General features: G+C 40.5%; 3 protein-coding genes across 3 annotated transcripts; 2 read left to right on the top strand and 1 right to left on the bottom strand.

The window, feature by feature from the left end:
- The first annotated feature begins 629 nt into the window (after positions 1-629).
- LOC129244983 (spondin-1) lies at positions 630-4,274 on the top strand. The gene is made up of 7 exons (XM_054882918.1): positions 630-955; positions 1,106-1,488; positions 1,674-1,874; positions 2,262-2,519; positions 2,580-2,745; positions 2,911-3,248; positions 3,316-4,274. The coding sequence occupies exons 1-7, from the start codon at positions 781-783 to the stop codon at positions 4,210-4,212; spliced, it is 2,418 nt and encodes an 805-aa protein (XP_054738893.1). The 5' UTR covers positions 630-780; the 3' UTR covers positions 4,213-4,274.
- A 5,235-nt stretch (positions 4,275-9,509) lies between these two features.
- Positions 9,510-19,278, top strand: LOC129243663 (spondin-1). The gene is made up of 6 exons (XM_054880854.1): positions 9,510-9,714; positions 15,444-15,835; positions 15,902-16,114; positions 16,195-16,449; positions 16,512-16,683; positions 16,748-19,278. Exons 1-6 carry the CDS (start codon positions 9,537-9,539, stop codon positions 17,887-17,889), a joined length of 2,352 nt encoding a protein of 783 aa, XP_054736829.1. The 5' UTR covers positions 9,510-9,536; the 3' UTR covers positions 17,890-19,278.
- A 179-nt stretch (positions 19,279-19,457) lies between these two features.
- Positions 19,458-20,547, bottom strand: LOC129243664 (translation initiation factor IF-3). The gene is made up of 3 exons (XM_054880855.1): positions 20,191-20,547; positions 20,067-20,129; positions 19,458-20,006 (listed from the first exon to the last, which is right to left on the bottom strand). Exons 1-3 carry the CDS (start codon positions 20,457-20,459, stop codon positions 19,706-19,708), a joined length of 633 nt encoding a protein of 210 aa, XP_054736830.1. The 5' UTR covers positions 20,460-20,547; the 3' UTR covers positions 19,458-19,705.
- Positions 20,548-23,412: the final 2,865 nt, after the last annotated feature.

Raw genomic sequence — 23,412 nt, forward strand, 5'->3', positions numbered from 1 at the left:
GCTGTAGAACGAGCACAAGCCCCGTAAACCAGAGGTACTTCAGAAACAGTGGAATCCATCGCAGACTTTCAGAGTCTACAACTTGAGGTATTATTTTCGTGTGGTTGTATCATCAGACTCACACAGATCCTATACTTACTATATTAAATATTTACATCAAGAACTTAATTGAATTGAATTATGCATTATTTTTCTAGAACTGAGTGAAACGATATTCGCCGTCCTTACCTATCTGCGGCACTAATGTAGAGGCAACAAGTTTTGGTAGCTTCGCTACTGGACCACTTAATTCCAAACTCATTCATGCCTGTCCATATTTTTTTCTTATACTTATTAACAAATATGTGTGTACAAGTGTGTCTGCCGAGGGATCTGCGTGTCTAAATGTAATCGCGTCAAAAATGCCACTTCCCAGCATATGTCAAGTGATAAGCTAGTGACACAATTTCAATACGCCGGACAATTAAAATACACAAAAAAAATAGCCAATTAATATTTATATTTTGTCAACATACCACTCTCGCATGGTCAGAGATGCTGCGGGGTATGCGCACAAGGCGGACACTCATTGAGCACAGCACGAAGTCACAACAATTTGGGTCTATCTCAAGACACTATTCGAAGCTGATTATCATTTATAGCGGAGCTATCACAACGAGCGGAACAAACAAAATTCGGCGAGCTAGCGGCTGTGGAGATTTTCGTAAACATTTCCGCTTCCAGATGTTTCTGTGCATACCACTTTTGCTTTTGGTTGTTTAACGGAAAATCGCACGCGAAATGTTGAAAATTTGGAAATATTTGCTTTTGGTGCTACTTGTCATACACGGATCTTGGCAAATCTGCGACCGTAGACCGTTAGGAGCCCCTAATGAGCTCTCAGCGGTGGATGAAAATTTTCAAGTGATAATCGAAGGCAATCCAACAACTTATATACCAGGACAGCGTTATAATGGTGAGTAAATAAGTTGGAAGTATGCAGGCAATACTAGGCATGTCTTTGGCTCATATTTACAATCGGCTGGTGCTTGTTGGTTAAAAAAAATTAAAAACGTGCGCTTATTTGTTTGATTTAATCTTGCTTGTTTAATTTGCACAATTTCAGTTACGCTATTATGTGACGATGCTCTCAAATTTATCGGTTTCACGCTGGTTGTGGAAAACGATCCCACAAGTCTCTCTGAGTCCGACGAGGTCGGCTTTTTCGAGCTCATCGATACCACCGACACACGTTTCAGCTCGCGCTGTGAGAACATGATCGAGAGCACTAATATGAATGCGAAAATACGTATTAGTGTTGGCTGGGTAGCGCCAGCTATCAATTGCAGTTGCCTGCTCATCAGGGCAGCTGTGTTGCAACATCGGAATGTTTGGTTCATTGATGACGGTTTTCTGACCAAACGCATTTGCCCGGAAGAAATTGATGATGTAAACAAACAGACGCCACCAGTGGATCCATGCTGCGCGTGTGATGAGGCAAAATATGAGGTGGGTGAGGAGAAAGAGAGATGGAAGAGGGAGATTAATGAAAATTCGTTGGTAGAGAGAAAAATAAGAGGGGATACAAAGAGAGTTAGAGAGCGAACGCTAATCTCAGCTTGACAGCTTCATTTGCGCTAAACAAAAGTTGTGCTGAATGTTGGTATATTTATTGTTTTCATGCTTACTTATAGCTGATTGTGGAGCGTAAATGGGGTTGTAATACACATCCGAAAGATTTTCCCGTGGAAGAATGGCGCACGCGATTAAGTGAGATTATCGGAGCATCACACACGAAAGAATACAATTTTTGGCAATATGGTGAGAGCGCAAGCCGTGGCTTACGAGAATTGGCGGAGCATGGCGCCACCAGAGAACTGGAAATGGAAATAAAGGTAATTTATTTTGCTAGAGCTAATAGGGAGAAAATGTGACCATCTTAGCAGAGTGTGTCTGTGCGTGCCTACCATTTGGATTGCCTCGGGTTCGAAACTCATAATAGGCATGAAACAACAAATGACAGAAAAGGGTTGTTTCTCATATCGTCCGGCAGAGAACGGCAAACTTCCGAGTTAACTTCTGAGAAGGCAAATCGTCTTATAAACAAAATCTGCCGTTCAGAGGCGGAGGAAAACTGTAGGTTCCCTATTTATAAAATAGCACCAAGACACTCACCACAAATCAGAGGAGGAGTTATATTTCGGAGTTAGAATTATATACTAAATATAACTAAATGACTGTGAAGAGCTGTGAAGTTTAAAGTTTCATTTTCCATTTCTTAGTACGGCGATATACGTACCATGATCAAGGCACCTGGCATCAAGTTTCGCAAGAATGTTATTAGCACCACTCTGGCTAATGTGCGTGTGGATCCGCAACATCACGTCATCTCGTTGGTTTCGAAAATTGAACCATCGCCCGATTGGGTATTGGGAGTTGCCGGTTTGGAATTGTGTCTCGCTAATTGCACTTGGATTAATGAGAAAGTATTGAATTTATATCCCTGGGATATTGGCACTGATGCCGGTCCATCCTATATGGTAAGTTAAAACACATGAACAAAGCTTGAGGATAATAGTTTCAGAATCTCGTGCTCATAGTCTCCGGATCAAGCGCAAGTACCGCCAGATGTTGTGCGCCGCATAACATCCACATCGCCGAATGATGAACGATCTCCATTCTATGAAAAATCCGGTGCACCGATGAAGCCATTGGCTACGCTCTATGTGAAGCGAAAGAAGTTGTATGAGCGTGAATGTGAATCAGGTACGTTTCGTTGAGATGATGACCGTTGGCCGGCTAAAATTGGGAAACCAATTAGCGCAACTAGTCACCGATTCTTTAAGCAGCAATGAGCTATCTTACCTACTTCCTATATGATATCAACTTTATCCCGCGCTGCAAATTTTATTAGAACGTCCTAATTTTCAGCTGAAATCGTGCCATTGGAATGCTCAACCCATCCATGGAATACTTGGAGTGAGTGTACAACACGTTGCGGACCGGGCACACAATTTCGAACGCGCGCTTACAAAGACCCTGCGTTGGCAGCAGCAGCGAGCTCTAAGTGCCAGGTAGTCCTTCGGCAAACACGAAAATGTGTGGGCGAACAGTGTGGAGCGCCGCAGGAAGAACTTGAAGCAGGCAAGGCAGGTACATGTGAACTGACGCCTTGGAGTGCATGGACACCATGCTCGAGGCGGTGTGGCCGTGGCGTTTCAATACGCAAGCGGGACTATACGAATCCCTATGAACGTGAAAAATGTTTGGTTAGTTAGAAGCGTTAAAATATAGTAGAGAATTTTTTTTGTATTATAATTGAGAATCTTGTTCCAGAACGAGAAACCTGTAAAGTTAGAGCAACGGAAGAGTTGTGAAGGCATTGATTGTGATGGCGGCAGACAAACGCAGAATCGCTATGAAGAAGAAACTGAGCGAGATAACGAGAACTTAGATGAACAAGAATTTGAAACGAATGAAGGCAACGATGATCCCAATGAAGCAGAGGAAGCTGCAGAAGAAAATGATGGCAATCAGCTGCCCAAACCCGAGCAATTTGGTCAGCGCCGACCAGATTTTTCCCCCAGTTTGCCAGATTCGCGTTATTTTGGGCGACAACCAGACATGTCGATTAATCAGAACTTCGATCAACCAGCCGTTGAAGAGGAGGAGAACGAGCAAAGAGATCCAATAGACGATATTCCGGATGAACAGAACCGCTATCGGGGCGGCATGACACGCTATAATCAGCGCAACGATGATTTTGAATACAGCAACGTTGATGAAGACAACAACTATGGCATTCGTGCGGAATATGATGAGAATGGACATAAAGCTATATACGCAGAAAGCAGTGATCCGAGCAATTACAATGTAGTGCAGCAATATTGCTTTCAGATGCCGCATATGTGGCGATCTCCTTGCTATCGAAAGATATTAGGTGTGCGGAACTACTGGTTCTACGATGCCAGTGATCGTCAATGCAAATTGTTTACCACCGATGACTGTGATGACAATAAAAATAAATTTAGGTCATTGGAGGCCTGCGAAGGTACTTGTCTTTTGCCACATAATAACCAAGAAAGTATGCAGGATGTGGAGGAGGACAATGAGTGGACGCGACAGTTCGGGGAGCCAGAGTCGTTGGTTAAAAAGCCAAGAAGAAAGGAACGACGTAGAAATCGTAAACGGAAACAAAACGAAGGAGTTGTGGGAAATATTAGGTACTATTGACAAGTGAGATGAATTGTAAAAGTCAAAAGAAATTTGAAATTGAAAGAAACTAAATAAATGAACGAAGAAGTATATGAGGTGAAACCTTTTTGTGTAATACTTGGTTTTACTTACCGGATCGCTTAAAAGGAAAGTTAAGTTCAGCAGTAAGTTTTTGGGTCTTAATATGATTTAACTGTGCGTCAGCCCATTGAGCCCGGTATTTTGTCTTTTCCATATCACGTTCGTTGTGGACGTGATATGTCGATTGTGGTTGCGAAGTGGTTACAAGGGTTCGTGTGGGCTAATTTCATCACCTACCGTCGGTATTTAAAGATCTATATATATGTTCGTGTTTTTGGCGTACAGGGGCGCTGCTGATATTGTTGTAGTATCTTGGATTGTACCTTTTCTATGACACCTTGTAAGCTTGAAGTTCGCTATATTCGATATAATATTGTGGGTTTGGTCGATCTTCTCCTCCTATTTGTTGTGTGTTTCTTGATGTTTTTCTACAAACGGAGAGACCTTCCGGAGGAAGAGATGGAGAGACCGCTTGAACTGATCCCAAACGATAGATGGTTTTTATGAGAAGCTTTTTTATAGCACAAATACACTCGGAGGTTTGCGATTGCCTGCAAATAGCATTTGATATTTCATGCCTGGAGACCCCAAATGGCAGTCATGCACCAACCCATTCAGCTACGGCTATACAAGTACTCTACTTATACGAATATCAGATGTAAGCAAAAGGTATAACGCTTACCTGTCTTCCACGATATCGGCAATTTTTCTGTAATAAATTGTTTACTCTTACCGTGAGACGTCTGCCAGAGAGGGACGACTCGAAGATGCCATGGAAATTTCGCGGTAATAATCTGTTAATTTTATGTAAAGTAATGCGGTTGTCGATATTCTGCAGAAGATTTTTGAACCTTTGCACGCTAGCAACGGCGAGTGTCGCAGACGATCAAAGAATGGGCTGCATAAGATTTACGATGACATACACATAGTGCTCCGAATAAAGATCTAGCGGCTTCGTGGGCAGGGTCATATCGTCCGAATGGATGTAAACGCTCTGGCTCTGAAAGTATTCGATGCGGTTTCAGCTGTTGATAGCAGAATAAAAGGAAGACCTCCTCTGCGTTGGAAAGATCACTTGGATAAGGACTTGGTCTCACTTGGTACGTTCAACTGTCATTAGTTAGCACGAGAAAGACTGGCGTGCTTTGTTAAACTCGACCAAAATCCCAGCTTCTCCAACACTTTCAAATTTTCCATTTTTTTTAAAAATGCATTTACATTTTAAAGAATATCTTTTCAATGTTTTAACGCATTTGGACCTCATGTGCAGAGTTATATACATACTGTTTAAAGCCTTATAATATTTTTATTTTACTTTGTTAACAACACTTGGGACCTAATGTGCATAATTGTGCACATGCCGGAAAATTTGGAAAACTTAATAAATATGTATGATTTTTCACAATTAGTAAAAAAATAATTTTATTATCCATTAACAATAATTCAGGTCTGAAGGGGTTAAGCTTAATAGAAAGTCTAAAAAGTCCTTATAAAGTCAATGAAGTGATGAGCGTCGAACGAAAGATGAATAGGAACGAAAACTTCCACCGTGTTTTTCTCGAAATACGTTTTTTCCGGCGTTGTGGAACGTAGATCAAAAAGTAATCAAGATATCAACTAAAAATTTTGCAGAGATATTCTGTAACATATTGGCCTTGTATCGCAAATTTTCTTTATGTTGTTTGTTTTAGTGGGGCGTGAACAAATTTGTTTAAGGTTTTATTATATTGAAAACCAGTCACTAGACGTCTTATAAATCGATTGCCATTTTCCTCTGCACTTTAAGCCCAACTGCCTTTATCTCTTCTTAGCTACAGCTAAATGCCATAGAAATTTGTATAGATTTGTTTTGAGAAATAAATACTCCAAGCACATCAATTCATTTCCAATTTGTTTACTTTCTGCATTTCCGCACTTCTCTATAGATAAGCATTTTTCGCGAAATATATGTAAATTTGTAGGTATACACGTATGTATGTATATACATATGTACATATATATCAGGGTGACCGGGTGGAAAGACAACTATGGGGACGTGCATACTTTCTAAAAGATAGTATTTCCAATCAGAAACATCAGCGTTGAGAATTTGCTACATATTCGAAGTGATTTCGCGATGGCTACATAAATCACATCACATTTAAATTCTGTGTGAGGGCGCAAAACTCATTGCACATAATATTTCTCGATGAAAATTGGCTTCCTTGTGGTTGAGATACAGGACGATTCGAGTGTAGGCTTTACGCATTTGGCCTTCGACAGCGAGCAGCTGGTGCACTGTCTACGCTTTCTAAAGGAACATATTCTAGCCTTTTACCAAAATTCTCTGTAAAGATCGGCGATTGATAGCCAAATACATAACACGTTGCCTCCAATGCGAGATCTTGAGCCACAACTGTTCGATGTTCTTAGCAGAATGACTGCTTCAGAACCGGCCAGATCTGGCAGGAAGTTGTTGCATACTCTTCAAAGTGAGCGGCTAAACATCTTTTTTTTTTGTCGGGATAGACAGTACAGCACTCCGACCCAATTAAGTCCATTATACTGCACTCGGGTTCCCTTTTGAATTTTCTTTAAATCGACTCGACCTCCAAAGAAATCTGAGTAGATCTTGTGGTGCCAAGGAGCCAAGGTGGTCGCTTCTTAACACATCAGTGCCAAAGACCTCAAGCCTGATTCGAGCGAAGACTGGGCAGACGCACAGAAAGTGGTCCGCCATCTCATCCTTCTCTCCACATGCTGCGTAGAGTGCACTGTCTGAGATACCCACCTTTTCCATATGCTTTGCCCATAGAAAGTGTCCCGTCATCAGTCCAACCAGCTGCCTACAGTCCCCTCTACTTAGTGATAGGAGAAACTGTGACTGACGATCGGACATGACAGATAACATTAATTTTGTCCATCTGCAGCATCTCGCTTGTGGGTTAGAGTAACCCGTTTGCTAACCGTGGCTTTGATGGCTGCAGAAGGGAGTGGCCGAACAGGCTCTGAAGCCAACCTCCGGATCTAGGCTGAAAAATCAGAGATCTCGTTACCCGCGATACCCACGTGTCCCGGGACGCATGTTAACATCAGGCTATTATGTCTACCGATATAGTTCAGCCTGGATTTACAGGACTCGACTACCCTTGAAGTGGTTGGGGGCTGTATAAGACTATGAGCGCAGCTAAACATCTTAGTATTTGGCCAGTCGAGCAAGCTGTGACGAATTATTCTTGAGCTTTAGAATTTCTACCCAATAGTATTACGATTTGAAGTGCACTCCAATGCACATAGCTTAAGGGATTTTTTCGTTCGCTTGGTCACCCTAATACGCGTATGCATATTTTCTCAAGTTTTCGAATAATTCTTCAAAATATTTGCTTCGCAACTCAATTGCCGCCATGCATTGACGCGCTAACCAAGCGTCTTATCAAAACCATTGATCCCTTTTATTTTGATAGTGCTTAGTAGAATACAGTGGGGCACATAAATAACCGAACGAGCAAATGTTGCAAATCTTAATATTTGAATCATTTTATAAATTTTATAAAAATAAAATTCCGATGGGCGAGTATTCGTATTTTTTCTCCACTTAAACATTTGAACTAATTTTAATGACACTTTTTTGTGCATGGCGGGATAGTTCTTCGCTATAGTTGCACTCAGTAGCGGGCACTGTGGTCGAGTTATTTCTAAAAGTCATATTTGCGGCTCGACCTGCTTTGTTCTAAGAACACAATGGTTAAATAGGAAGAAAGGTGCTTTAAAAAAATAAGTACGTGAGGTGGCGCTGTGGGCGAAATATTTTGAAAAGCCTTATGGGATCTGAGTTACAAGGGACGTAATATTTTTGCAAACCATAACCGCTTAAGCGATTATGGCCAAGTTTAACAAAGCGCGTCAGTCGTTACTGTCTCGTGCTAGCTGGTATCAGTTGGACGCACCAAGTGAAGCCAAGTCCTTCTCCTACCGATTTTTCCAACGCAGAGGAGGTCTTCCTCTTCTTCTGCTACCAACAGCTGAAACCGCATCGAATACTTTCAGAGCTGGGTCGTTTGTATCCATTTGGACGACATGACGAACGAAGCGGCTGGATCTTTATTCGCTGCGTTATGTCTATGCCGTCGTAAAGCTTATACAACTCAAGGTTTCATCGTCTACGATACTCGCCGTTGCCAACGTGTAAAGCCCCAATAATATTCCGCAGAATCTTTCTCTCGAACATTCCAAGTGACGCCTCATCGGATATTATCAGCGTCCAATATGTCGTCTGCTTAGTCCAAAGCAGCACTTGTTGGCAAGAGAGATTCTTGGTTGGATTTCAAGGCTGACATTATTATCGGTGTATTCTTAAAATAAATAAATAATTGGCGCGTACACTTCTGTTAGGTGTTTGGCCGAGCTCCTCCTCCTATTTGTGGTGTGCGTCGTGATGTTGTTCCACAAAAGGAGGGACCTACAGTTTCAAGCCGACTCCGAACGGCAGATATTTTTATGAGGAGCTTTTTCATGGCAGAAATACACTCGGAGGTTTGCCATTGCCTGCCGAGGGGCGACCGCTATTAGAAAAATGTTTTTTATTAATTTTGCTTTCACCGAGATTCGAACCAACGACCTCTCAGTGAATTCCGAATGGTGATCACGCACCAACCCATTCGGCTACGGCGGCCGCCGTACGACCTTGAAATCATAACTGTCGACAGTGACGAGGGTGCTGATGCGCGAATGAGCCGACTGTTTGTTTGATGACAGGAGGTACTTCGCTTTGTCCTCGTTCACCACCAGACCCATTCGCTTTGCTTCTTTATTCATTTCTTTCATTAGCATTGCAAAATTTCGCACACCAAATTGTTTACGTATGCACTTAGTTATGAATTTTCTTTTTACTAAACGGGTGCTGCCTTTTTCTCAGTTCGAAATTATTTTTATTTTTTTTTTTTCATCTTCTTCACCTTCTTGAAGTTTTTTATGGCGGTCATAGCATCGTTTATAGATGGTCTCTAGTCTGGTCCGCTCTCTAGGCTTATCTTGCTAGCACATCTACCAAGCAAGTTTCCTCTCAGAAAACAATTTTTTCCAAAATCATTAAAAAAAATTCCAATAAATTTTTTTTTACTACTAAATATTTTCTTCACACAGTACGAATTTTTTTAACAGCAACTGTATACGGGCGTACATAATAATAAACATCAACTCAAAACGGTCTTAGCAGCATCCTAGTCACTCTCAGCGATCAGTTCATTTCTAAAATAGATCGCGTTAACAACGGTTTCAGTGAAATGGTTTGGCTCAAATTCATATTCTTGGTGCTGCTTGTAGCAGCCAAGCAAGTGCAAGCGCTAATATGCAGTCGATATCCGACGAATACATTGATGCCGAAATCACCGGTAGATGAGAATTTTATGGTGACAATCAGTGGAAATCCGCAAACCTATATATTGGGGCAGGATTATAATGGTGAGTGGGACGAAGTAAATGGGAGAAAATAACTGGGAGGAAGCAAGTGCAAGGAAGTGAGTGCATGGAAGTGAGTGCATGGAAATGAGTGTAGAATATCCGGTAGAATCCGGTAGTTGCCAATTTAAAAAAGAAAAATACTGCACCGCACTAATACGCGCACACGCGTCCCACATACACTCGTATAGGTTTACAATCTCGGAGATAAAAGGAGCTTTACGTGTGTTTTGACATTCTAGGTTTCGAATTTCGTGGCATTGAACTTGAACGAAAACGCGTAACAAGCAAAACAGAAAAGTAAAAATAAAAAATAAAATAAAATAAAATAAAAATGAAAATATAGATTAAAAGCACAAAGGCAAAATAGTTTGAAAACAGCATTTAATCGAGCCTGAACTTTTGCTTATCAAGGAGCTTATAGAAAACATCATAGGCGCGTCTTATTTTATAATACTAGAAGGTTGTATAATACGAGTATATTGCATGGCTACAGTATAGGTAAATAATTTTACATACATATATATACATATGTACGAGTATATTAAATTAATTACTACATTTCTGAGTCACTTCAAAAATCAAGGGCATTTAATCAGCTCGATTGATTACATGCCTACATATTAAAGCACAATAATTGCATGTGTGTACGTGTGTATACATGGTATGTATGTTCTTGAGTGACGTAAATTTTTCTTTAAAAACAAATAACAGCTGGAGATTTCCCATAAACTAAAAAAAAATAATAGTTTAAAAATGTAAACACATGCATGAATTCGCATGGAAATTTGACTCAAAGTCAAACAGATGCTACAGCCATTTCCTAGATATACCTATATAAGTCGGAATGTGTAATGGTGGAGAGAATACAGAATCTTTCTGCAATACCTCGTCCTTGGGTATGTATGTTTGTATACTCGTATAAGTATATGTACACAGGGTCCGGCACTCGAAGTGTAGCCAATTAAAAAGGACCATACATTTAGTTTGGAATTTTTTTTATTAAATTCAAAGTAAAAAATGTGTGAAAATAATACAAAATTAAGAATCAATTTACTTTTGCTCGATATGACAATCTTTTGCCTTGACTATGGCCTTGAGATGGTCTAGAAATGAATCGCAAGCTGCCTGAATGTGACTTGCAGGTATTTGGCCCACTGGCGGGCAATGGCTTTTTTCAGCGCCTCGAGACTGGTGAATGGCCCAAATAGAATAATCCATCGGATTCGCTCCTGCTGAATTTGAGAGCCATTGTGTGGACATTATGAAGTTGGGAACGTTGTTTTTTATCCATTCTTGGTTCACTCAAGCTTTGTGAGACGGTGCCGAGTCCTGTTGAAACGTCCATGGTCTGCCCACGGCTTCAAAGGAGCCTCCAGAATACTTGCCCGATAATATTTCGCATTTACCTTGACGCCAGGCTCGATGAAAATGATTTTTTTTCTTCTCTTTGATTTTGCTCTCCACCCCGGGACTGCTTCCGCATTGCTCGAGGTAGAGGGCCAAGACGGCGGATAATATCCTCCACAAAATTTGCGACGGCATTCCATTTGTCTTCGTCCATCATAATTTTTTCGATGAATTCTTCAGGTGTAAAAACACCAATAGCTCGTTGCAGACCTGTTCTCTCTACGTTCCCTCTCTCGCATTTAAAGAAAGTGTGCTCCGCATCATCTTACCCAGTATCTCCATATATGCAGTTTGGTTCGCTCACTTTTCCCATTCGCCACAAGTTGAAGGTCATTAAATTTTATTAAATGTAGCTTAACTAGTTTTAAAAATAATTGAATTTAAATGCTCGTTGACACAAGTGTGGCATCTTAGTAAAAAGTTGTTCATTGCTGCTTTGAGAGTTGCGACAGGAATAGCCGCAATTGTTGCCCGAATGGATTGTTTTAGTTCATCCAAATTTGTTGGCTTTGCTTTATAAACTTCTTGTTTACATAAACCCCACAAGAAAAAGTCAGGTGCAGTAAGGTCAGGCGACCTGGGGGGCCAACGAAATTCGGAGTTTCTTGAAATCAGTTTATTGGGAAATTTTCGTCGCAACTCTCTCATAACAGTCTGGGCTATGTGAGACGTTGCCCCATCTTGTTGAAACCACACAGAGTTGAAAGGAATTCTCTTTCGGCGTAGTTCTGGATAGAAAAATTCTTTCAGCATTTTCAAATAACGGTATCCAGTAACCGTAACGGTGTGACCATTTTCTTCAAACAAATAAGGCCCGACAATAAGCGTGAAGAAACCGCACACCACACTGTCACGCGAAGAGGATGCAATTCCGTCTCGTGGAGTATCTGTGGGTTAGAAGTACTCCATATTCGACAATTTTGTTTGTTCACATTGCCGTTTAAATCGAAATGGGCCTCATCAGACATGAAAAGGCAGTTTAACATGTTTTGGTCTTCTTCCACCATTTGCAGGATCTTCTGGCAAAATTCCAAGCGAATCGGCAAGTCTGCTGCATTCAGTTTGTTAACCATTTGAATTTTGTAGGGAAAAAAGTCTAAATCTTTGTGCATTATTGTTTGCAAAGACTGTCGGCTGACACCAAGTTGAGCAGATAAGCTTCTTGTTGAAACCCTTGGATTGCTTTGTATAGCTGCAGCTACAGCAGTGATCGTTTCCTCCGTCCGAACTGGTGGGTTTCGATGATAAGGCCTTCTTGCGACTGTTCCTTGCTCAGCAAAATGATTCACCAGTCTCATTATGGTCCATCTGCTCGAGGGATCGCCGCCAAACATCCGCCTGTACTCTCTCTGTACCAAAACTACGGACTCCAGTGCGTGATAGCGGCGGACTATCCAAATTCTTGTTTGCGTGTCCCAGTTATCCATTTTAATAAATTTTAAAGATCAATCTGCAAATTAAAACAAAAATGGAACAGATAACTTAAAAAGAAAAAAAGTTATTCAATTTTTTTTTGGTAGCGGCTTTCATCAGCCACCCTGTACTTGCGAAAGGACCCATGTCCGGACAAAAACTGTGTGAGGTAATAGTTAACCTCATCGTGCTTTCTTTCTACCCACTTTTTTAGATCGGATATTAGTCTCGCTGTCCATCTACCATACCGGTCAGAGTTCCATCTTGCCTGCCAAAGTGTGAGCGTTTGGACTCTAATATCGGAGAAGCATGGTACTGCGATTCATGTGTTTTTTGCCTCCCATCTCCGTTTGCGCTCTTGTGCTCGAATATCTATAGGGATGGTTCCGCTGATAACTAACACCGCTGCTTCAGATACTGTTCTGTATGACGAAGCCACTCTGAGTGCGGAGGTGCGTTACACAGATTACAGAGTTTTCCGCCGGCATGGCACCCTTAGCGAATCTGCCCATATTTCGCATCCGTGTAAGAGAATCGAGTTCGTCGTGTCGATGAAAATGATTGGAGAGCGCCCATCTGCGGGTACAGCGGCCCAAACCATTGCCTGTGGCGTGTGCTGCCTCCTGGTGGCCAACCGATGACTAAAATTCTCGTGTTAACGGTCGGTCAAATAAATCCCATTGCCAAAACAACTTTAGTTTTACGAGTTGCTCAATTTGAAACATTTTCTCGTCGAAAAACACAATGTTCCGAAATTTACCGCTATCGGCCAAGCGAAGCAACTCCTTCCCTCTCTCAAGTCTGACTTGTTGCTTCTTTGGTGTGAGATCGTGCGCTTTTTGGATCTTGTAAGGCTGGATTTTGAGTTCATTGTTCAGTAATCGGCGGATGCTAGAGTCAGATATTTTCAGTTCTTTCGCCATTTGATTGGCACTTCTTCCCTTTTTGAACCATTTCGCGTGACGTTCCATCTTTTAATGAACACCTCTATGACGTTTCGCGATGCCACGAGTACTACTGTAACGAGTAATGGTGCGATAAACACAAACTTGCTTTACTTCAAGGTGCTCGAGCTCACGAGCAATCGCTGGTTGTGATTTTCCAGCCAAATATAATGCAATCACACTATAGCGTTTGAAATCCATTACTGAATTTCTTTTTACTCTCGGCAAAATGCTTCCGTGCGCTTGGAAACAATACTCTGAACTGTCATTTAGCCAACTAACAGACAGCTGATGCCCGTGCACCAGCTGCACGAGCGGTCTGAAGTTGGTTACACTTCTAGTATCGGACCCTGTATCAATATCATTTCATTTTTTCCTTCAAATCCCTCTTTTTTGGAATTAAATAATAATCTAAAAGAACTAAATCTGAACTAAAAGAAGGCGGACTAGATAAAAATTCGGTATATAAATTGATTCCTGTTTCCGGCATGCATTCATGATTAACCGTTGCGCTGTCGGTGGGTGCATTCTAGGCATTCATCTCGCGCGCGCCAAGGATATCATCGAAAATGTCTGAAGAAATCATCTCAATCGACCGGCATTAGCGCTGATCGCTTTCAGTAGACATTCTACCTTGCATCAATAGATTATTCCACTCATGAACGATTACTTTTCACGGATAAAAGTCCACATATATAGCTGACATATCTTCCATGATCATCTGTTGTTTATTTTTCTTGCTTCTCCCTTGAGTTGTATTGGCTCTCCCAAATAGTGTCAAATAATGTAAAATAAGTGAGGTAGATTACACTTCGGCTTCTGGCCTTCTTATAATGCAGGGCAGTTAGCAATTAAACCAATTTGTCATTAAAACAATTATACGTTTCTAAAACCTAAAAAGACCTGCTAAAACTCTCTAGCCTCATATCTTCAAGTTCCTTAAATAAGTGTCTGCCCAGCGCTTAAAAGTGTTGGCCAGCGAGTACCGAACAGTGATAACGGAGTGCTCTCTTCACATCTGGGCAACTTCTAAAGAAATCATGGCTAGGAACGTACAATTAGCGACGTTCCAAAATTTAATAACGCTCTGGCTACCAATAAATGTGATCTAATAGATCTCTTAACTAGCTATCAAATCACACAATACCATTTGGATTGGTCATTAGCTCAGGCGGCAAGGAAATCATAGGTATGCCTAAGTGTTCAGAATAAACACACTTTTCTACTCTTCCATGGATGGATCTGCTTTTCTTTAACTCGTCTAATCTCCAAACATTTCTCACATCAGTAATCGGTAACAAAGTCAATGAATTTGGCCATAATTGTGTTGTGACTCAACGCTCAGGTGTTTGCCTACTGGATCTTATTGTGATCCAAAGCCAATATGACTCATGTGACTTTGTCTGATCGGAGGTATTCCCTAAAAGAGTAGTAATAGACTTTTAGCCAGTCGGTGCAGAATAGCAATGTACTTCTGCAAATAAGTGGATCGGTCTATAACCAAATAGAGGTCTGTTCCAACAATTCCACTCTGAATGCAGAATAGTCGTTGTGCGAAGTTTAAGGTTGGAAATACCCGTAGTTAATATATGTACTTCATATGAGAGGCTAGGTATATAGTAATTATAGGCTATCAAAAGTTCTGGTAGAATTACTACATACCGGAGTAAGCATTTGGAAAGCATACGGAATTTTATTACGATACTTGAAAGCTCAAAACTATTTAAAAATCAAGAGCAGCAAGACTGGAACGGCAAAAGATGAAGCCAAATATTCATTCAGTTACTTAAAAAAATTCAGAAAAATAAAGGTTCCGAATTTTAAATGAAATAGCGGCTTCTAAAAATGCTTGTTCCCTGACTCGCATTGCCTCTTGATTTGCAATTAATTTTTTTCTTAAATTTTTGTGGGAAATGAAAATCTGTTTTACACAATACTACACCTTCTTCGTGCCTCTCATTGCAGTCACAATTCAAGCATTCAACGGGGTGCGCTTTATCGGCTTCAAGCTCGCGTTAGAGTATGACAATGGAGACCCGAGTCTAAATCAAGATCTTGGGCACTTCGAACTGCTGGATCCGATAGAGACACGCTACAGCCCGAATTGTATTAATATGGTGGAGAGTACAAATACCAATCCAAAGACGCGCATTGATGTCTCTTGGGTGGCGCCCGAGCAACCCGGTAGCGGTTGCGTGCTCATACGTACAACATTGCTCCAACATCGCGATGTTTGGTTCATGGATGACGGTGGACTAACGCGTCGTATTTGCGAAGAAAGCAACGATGAATTGGAAAGTGCCCCGTTGAGCGCCGACAGGAATAGCTGTTGTGCGTGTGATGAGGCACGCTATGAGGTGCGTAGAAAACGGTGAAGTAGAATACTAATAGTTCTGAGATTCTGACTATCCTCTACATACTAGCTCACTTTCGAAGGCACTTGGTCGCGCAATTTACATCCGAAGGACTTTCCCACAAAAGGTTGGATAACACGTTTCAGCGATATTATAGGCGCCTCGCATTCGGGCGACTATCGTTTCTGGGAATATGGACAAATGGCCACTGAGGGTATGAAAGAGTTTGCGGAACATGGTTCGGTGCTAACGCTTGAGAGGGAATTTAACTACTACTTTAAGGTGAGTAGTAAGTGAATGAAGCGCAGCTTACAAACATCACTCAAAATCATTATACGGCTATGATTTCGAATCTCTTTTAGAATGGGAAAATACGCACTATTATTAAGGCGCGCGGTCCTGCCTTTCCCAATTTAAATGGTCAATCTCTGGCTTCCGTACGTGTGGACCCGCATCACCACCTAATTTCATTAGCTTCCAAAATAGATCCATCCCCTGATTGGATTGTCGGCGTGTCCGGTTTGGAGCTCTGCATGGCCAATTGTACATGGCTCGAACAGAAAACTGTTGTCCTATATCCGTGGGATGTCGGTACCGATGCTGGTCCTTCATATACGGTAGGTATAATACTTATACTTGTGTACACTTGAGCGCACATTGCATTGAAAATTATTTGAAGTCGCCAGATCAACCTCAAGTTCCGGCCGATGTAATCCGTCGTATGCGGTCCGACTTTCCGAATGATCCACGTTCACCATTTTTCGACGAGAACGGCTTGCCAATGAAACCATTGGCTATACTAAAGATTAAGCGACAAAGACTCTATGAACGACTGTGTGAGGATGAAGAATGTGAGTGTGGGGATGAGTAGGTAAACTCGATTATATTGATTAAATTTTCTGACAACGCTTACAGCCAATAATGTGGACGTGCCTCGCGAGTGCATCACTCACCCTTGGACTGCTTGGAGTGAGTGCACCACCAAATGCGGTGAAGGACGTCAGTTCCGCACACGCGTCTACAAACAGCCGGATGTAGCAAAGATCTTCAATTGCGAAGTAGATACTCGACAAGATCGTTCCTGTATGGGCGAAGAATGTGGATATGACGAACGACAATTTGATAGAATGCAAAGTCGAAACAGAAACAATGAAGATGATTTTCTCGATGGAGAAGAAATAGGAGACTCAGATGAGATGTCACGCGAGGATTGTAAATACACAGGCTGGAGTGGTTGGTCGCCATGCAGTAATACTTGTGGTGAGGGTCGAATGACGCGTAGGCGCCAATATGAGAATCCGATGTCGGAAGCAAAGTGTCAGAGGACGAAATTTGTACCATTGGTGCAGTATCAAAAATGTATAGGTCGTGAATGTCTGGAAAACACGAATGATAGGCGCAGAATTCAAGAAGTAGAGGAAGACGAAAAGGGAATAGAAACGGAGGAGGAAGAAAATGAAATAAGTGACTGGCAACAAAGTCGTGGCAAATCTCGTTTTGGCTATGGAAGACCAATCAATGCAATAGAACGAAATCGTGAACGTAACGAAGAAGATGGCGAGGGCATCGAGGAGGAGGAGGAGGAGGGGGAAGAGGAAGAGGAGAAAGGGGAAGATAAAGAGGAAGAGGAGAAAGAGGAAGAGGAGGAAGAAGATAAAGAAGATGAAGAAGAGGTGGAAGAGAAGGTAGGGGTATGGGAGGACTACAAGAATACTTACGATTTCAGGAGGTCAAATACGCGTGGCAGAAATCAACGTCCTTATTCACGCACGAATACGAGAGAAGAGGAAGAGCCTGATAGTGACCACACGGAAACACCGAAATTCTGCTTTCAAAAACTTAAGATTCCCCGTTGCTTCAAATCAGGAGTAGTGAAAAATTATTGGTTCTACAACTACTGTGAAGATCAGTGTATGTTATTTACTGCCGAAAGTTGTGATAGGAATAAAAATAAATTTACATCATTGGAAATGTGCGAAGAGACGTGTCGCCCGCCTGGGAACGAAGAGCTGCTGCAAAGAAAACAACAGCGCGGTTGTGACCAGTCAATGGAGTGAAAAAACAACGAAGCAAATGTTCTAGATTTTAAACTTCTTTACTTATAGCTTAAGCGAGTATGTACATATGTCCTAGGTTAGATTAGATTGTTGTTTTTGTATAATACATTTTTAGAAGTTGTTGTTTTTAGTGCTTACATATTATATTAAAAAAATTACATAATTCTTTAGAGCTCAAATAAAAATATGAATAGGTACAATAAAATTTCATCAGAAACGGTTTACAGGCTTAGGTTAAAATGAAATATTCAATGACTTTCTCGCAACTATGCTCACCAAGCAATTTTATGCGAATCTATAGGTTATCCTATGAAGACGTTACCAAGAAGATTGGGGTTTATATCCAACCCAATTCTGCCACTTCAGCATCATTCCATCAGAAATTATAGGAAATGCTTACAACAATAGTTGCGTCATAGCTTTTATAGGTAGTTGTTTTTGTTTTGTAGAGGAGGACTGCTGAAATGACAGGACAGTTCTTGGGTGTATATAAAAAATATTCGAGCCGTTCCGGTAATCTAGACCTGAAACACGTAGCTGCCATCACAGTGATCTGCAGGAAAAGGTTTCTAGATGACAACAAGTGTTTCTTGTGTTATAAGAAAGAACTTGTCTACCGTGTATAAAAAAACTGTTTCAACTGCATTGGAAAAACTAGGAGTTATACTTTCTCTTCTCCTAACAGAGATGATCGCTGTAGCTGTATACATTTATGCTGCTTGTTGTTGTTGTAGCAGCGTAAACATTCCCCATACATGCACAGGGAATGCTGCTGGAGTGACAGTCCTTGGCCGGATATAAATCCGGGTCGTTCCGGTGACGTAGAACCGATTTATGCTGATACCGAACGGTATCGAAAGCAAAACTTTAAATGCGTTTTTCTCAAAACTATGTTTTTGAAGTGGTGATCAGTGCTTTTGAAAAACATAAAAAACTCTTGCCTGATCGAAGGATTTTTTTTTAATTTCGATTTTTTTTTAACAATTCTCGGTTTTTTTCTCGAAAATCTGAAAAATATTTGCTGAGGCCGCCATATTGTTAATTTTGATTTCGATCGGGCACAAGGTTATCTACTAATAACACTAATTTCTCTTGTCCGATTGATTTTAGATGGATCTCTTCTGGAGAAACGGGCTCCACACAAAGAGTGATATCTTTTACAATTACTAATTTTTTTGTTGAAATTTTGCTAAAGTCAAATCAATGTATTAATGCTATGTTTTGATTTTTGTAAAATAAAGCAATTGACTAGCAAAAAAAAAATTATTGAAAAAGATCATTTTTTCAGGCCTCTGACTACCCCTAACCCCTTACAGCCAATCATTTTACGCCAGTTTCTGTTGTTGTTGTTGTAGCAGCATAAACATTCCCCATACTTACATACGGTGAATGCTGCTGGAGTGACAGTCCTTGGCCGGATATAAATCCGGGTCGTTTCGGTAACGTAGAACCGACTGTCGTGTCTCTTCGACAGCAATTACATTTTGTAAACTGAAAATGAGGTGTAATATATTTTGCTTTTCATTTTCTTAAATTTAATGCAATTAACAATTTTGAAAATAAATCCATCAAGCTAATTCTGTTCCCGTTTACTTTTCTTCACTTTAAACCAATAGAAATATTTTGAAACTAAGAGTATGACCGTAAATACGCCGAACACAATAACTGGCTTTCTACTTTCTTCATTAAATGATGTACTAAGATTTCTATTATTAACTACATCTAGCGATATTGCAGTCGCCCGATGTGTAAGTAGCTGTGTTGAGTAGTGCCGTGCACCAGCTACTACATAACTCCGAAGCACGGTCATCACTTGTCATGCCTGCTTCTCCTCCTCTGTAGCTGCTTTCGGAACTGGCGAAATATTAAACTTGATATGCGAACCTTTGATGCGCTTTTGGAGAATACGTCCAATCAATTCCGGTTCCTTAACGCTTTGTTCAATAGTTTTGAGAATTTGCTCGCATTTGGCCATTTCCTCGGGACTACCTTGTATGAGTACGCAAACCTCATGATTTTTCGCCAACCATTTCGATATGTGCTTCAAGCGTGATTCCAAATCATGTTCGGTAATGCGTGAGCCAATTGTAAGTGATTTTTGTGATTTTTTTTCGTTGCTAAAAGGTGTAGATTAAAAAGCAATCTGTATCAAAGAGTTATGTATGTATATTTTATACCTTTTCTTATCAACTGCACTCTCATCCACATCCTCAGAAAGCAACTCGGCTGCGGTAACTAACCTGCAATAACAATCAGTGCAATTAATACGAGCAATTGTTCTACATACATATATTTTAGTACTTGTAGATTGGTCGTTGCGTCTTAGTATCGACATCCTGTTGTTTAACTAAATGCAGCTCACGCCGTTTAGCCAATTTTTGTGCTTCCTTCAAAGTTGTTATTGCGATCGATTGGTTGGGTTGGACGAGTGTTATTTTGGACAGGCTCTGTGGCTGCGCAGTACCCGCACTGCTCGAATCAGTCGCTGCCCCGGTCTTCTTGGTGCGCACACAAGCCGATAGCTGCATATAGCGCAAAGGTCTAATGGATCTTTGAAAAATCTGGTTCATCTTAGAGCACTTTCACTTTTACTAGGACAAATAAATAGCGCCGCATACAATTACGAAGTTCACTTTTTTATATTTTTCTTTAAATAAACAGCTGTTCAAACAGCTGTAAACGGTTTAGTCTAGAAATGGTCGTATTGGATTATCGATAATGTTATCGATAATATCGGGCTTACCCAAAATACTCCAATGTGTGCGATTTTACATGGAATATATAAAGCAAGATTTTTAAATATATAAAGAAAGTTGTTATAATTTATTTAATTGTACAAATATAAAATAAAGTAAACACTAAAACAAGGTGGGTTGAATACCTATAAACATAACAAAGATGTCAGTTTTTGTGCCAAATTTTCGTCATATGCAGGAAGTTTTGATTTTCAGCTTCCACTCGAAGGAACGCGCGACTATAGCTTATCGAATGCTTTTAAATACTTATGGTGCTGACACTCACCTACGCAAACGTACGCTCATACAGCTGACACGATGAAACTAATGAGAGCCCCAATGTAAATGAATGCTCACCACCGTTCCGTTCCGTAGTATCAGAGATCGTTGTTTCATCGTGTTAGCTGATACGGGCCAACGGGCGTACGTTTACGTTGGTTAGTGTGAGCACCATTACTGTGAATATATATTTAATGGCTGAACGTGTCGTGAGTGATATGAACGTTTCAAGAGCGACAATTTTGAATTTGAAGGTTGACATTGCGGTGGAAGACAGAAAATGATCGAGGATTCAGAATTGGGGGCAATACTTAATGAAGACTCATATGAAACGTAAAAAGAATTGGCAGAATCTTTGTGAGTGACTCAACAATCCATTTCGTGATATCTCAAATCCATGGAAACGTTAAAAGGCGTTTCCTAACTTGTGACCAGCTGCTTCAAAGACGAAATCGGATAGGGTTTCTACATCACATTGTAACAGAGGACGAAAAATGGTTGTTCAAACTGTATGTTAAGGGGTTAGGGGGTAGTCAGAGGCCCGAAACAATTATGATTTTCAATCATTCTTTTATTTTTTGGTAGACAATTGCTTTATTTTACAAACATAAAAACATAGCATTAATACATCATGTTTCCACTTCAAAAAAAAATTGTTAATTGTAAAAGTTATCGGAGTTTGTGTGGAACCCGTTTCAGAAGTCCCTTGCGGTGATTCATCTAAAATCAATCGGACAAGAGAAAGTTTTATTAATAGATCTTGTGCCTGATCGAAGCTTTTTCTTGTTTTTTTGACGTGATAACGTCTTATAATTCGATTTAGCCGGCTTCACGCACGAAAAAATGTGTCGTTACCTTGATCATTAGTGTTACCTTGCTTATTTGCCTTTACCTTGCTCATTTGTCGTTACCGTGCTTATTTGCCGTTACCTTGCTCATTGTCGTTACCTTGAATGAACTGCAAGCGAAAGCGCGGAACGAACGACAAAGCAAACATAGCAAACGAACGGCAACGTTCGACATCTTGCTCTCTCCTACTTAAGTGAGCGTATATATGTATGTATATGCGCATTTGTATATAAATTCACATACTTGTATTTGCATATGCCTTCTTCCTGTGTGCATGGTAATGAACCATTTCGCTGTTGAGAATAGGACGTTTATAGAAAAAGTAGGAAATGAAAGGGAGTGTTTCGAGTGTAAAGTGTCTTGAAAAAGGCAAATCGATGATGGTGCCTCTTAGTGTTGTTGACTTATTAACGTCTGATGCACGATCGAAATTGAAGATATCTTTCATGAATTTGATAAATGTTTCGTCATTTTTCACGTTTGTGTAAATGCAACTTGACCTATTCCATTGCAATTCCATTTACCTCCTCCTCTATATTCCTACAAAATATCTATCAAACAAATAAAATTAAAATTTTCTTTTGAAAAATGCAACCATTCCATCAATATTTTCTTATGACGTTGTCACGTTAAACTATCGTCAGTAAACCGACTTTACAGACAACCTCTTTTTTTCAAAATTAACAATATGGCGCCCTTAGAAAATATTTTCCACATTTTAGAGAAAAAAGCAGACAATTGTTTATAGCGCCCTTTGTTAATAGTTGAATAACTCGAAAAGTATTTATCGGATTCACTTCAAATTTTCACACAATATCTTTAAGATATTATACTAAAATAAATTCAATGTTTTGAAAATTCTGACTACCCCTACTCCCTTAATGGCAGTGCTTTGTATTTGGTGGAACCAACTGGATGTGATATATTATGAACTATTAGAACCTAGGCAGACCATACAACATAATTAATGTATTTGAGCCAAATACTAAAACAAACAAACAATACAAAACAGCATCAAAAGAGACACAACAAAGTTGTCCTTCGGCATTACAACGCTCAGCCTCATGCCGCAAAAGAGGTGAATAAATACTTAGAAACACTGGCATGGGGGTTTTACCTCACCCGCCGTATTCTCCAGAGGTTGCTCTCTTTTACTATAATTTATTTCGATCGATGACACATGCTCTGGCTGCTGATAAGGCTGATCACTATTATGAATGAATTTATAAGTTAGGGTTATATTGTACAGCGTGTTTTTTTTTAGAGGTTAGGTTTTCAAGTTGGCACTACTTTTTTCCTATATGGTCTTTTTGACAGCTGTCACTTGATTTATGCTCAGTTTGGTTTACCATTTCATAATGAATAGACTTACACCTGAACAACGTTTGCAAATCGTGCAAATTTATTACGAAAATAATGGTTCGGTTTGTGCGCTGCGTCCAATATTCGGTCGATATAATCGTCCATCAGAGTCACTAATTCGATTAACCATGGATTGGTTTTGCACCACGTTTGCTCTAGTGGATAATACGCATCCTCAGAGACGTCGTACAGTGCGCACCGAAGACTCTATTGCTGCTGTGGAGCAGAGTATCGAAGAAGACCCGAATGAGTCCATCCGCCATCGCGTGCAGCAATTGGAGATGTGCCCATCCACTTT

Source organism: Anastrepha obliqua, chromosome 4 (genome assembly GCF_027943255.1).
Source record: "Anastrepha obliqua isolate idAnaObli1 chromosome 4, idAnaObli1_1.0, whole genome shotgun sequence".
Classification (NCBI taxonomy): Eukaryota; Metazoa; Arthropoda; class Insecta; order Diptera; family Tephritidae; genus Anastrepha; species Anastrepha obliqua.

What these genes read in the sequence shown, in the direction of transcription:
- LOC129244983 (XM_054882918.1), top strand. Translation starts at nt 781, where the DNA reads ATGTTGAAAATTTGGAAATATTTGCTTTTGGTGCTACTTGTCATACAC. An exon ending in ACCAGGACAGCGTTATAATG is followed by an intron (nt 956 to 1,105) that starts GTGAGTAAATAA and finishes GCACAATTTCAG; the next exon opens with TTACGCTATTATGTGACGAT. An exon ending in ATGAACGTGAAAAATGTTTG is followed by an intron (nt 3,249 to 3,315) that starts GTTAGTTAGAAG and finishes ATCTTGTTCCAG; the next exon opens with AACGAGAAACCTGTAAAGTT.
- LOC129243663 (XM_054880854.1), top strand. Translation starts at nt 9,537, where the DNA reads ATGGTTTGGCTCAAATTCATATTCTTGGTGCTGCTTGTAGCAGCCAAG. An exon ending in ATGCTGGTCCTTCATATACG is followed by an intron (nt 16,450 to 16,511) that starts GTAGGTATAATA and finishes AATTATTTGAAG; the next exon opens with TCGCCAGATCAACCTCAAGT. An exon ending in ACTGTGTGAGGATGAAGAAT is followed by an intron (nt 16,684 to 16,747) that starts GTGAGTGTGGGG and finishes CAACGCTTACAG; the next exon opens with CCAATAATGTGGACGTGCCT.
- LOC129243664 (XM_054880855.1), bottom strand. Translation starts at nt 20,459, where the DNA reads ATGAACCAGATTTTTCAAAGATCCATTAGACCTTTGCGCTATATGCAG. An exon ending in ACGCAACGACCAATCTACAA is followed by an intron (nt 20,130 to 20,190) that starts GTACTAAAATAT and finishes TTGTTATTGCAG; the next exon opens with GTTAGTTACCGCAGCCGAGT. An exon ending in AGTGCAGTTGATAAGAAAAG is followed by an intron (nt 20,007 to 20,066) that starts GTATAAAATATA and finishes TACACCTTTTAG; the next exon opens with CAACGAAAAAAAATCACAAA.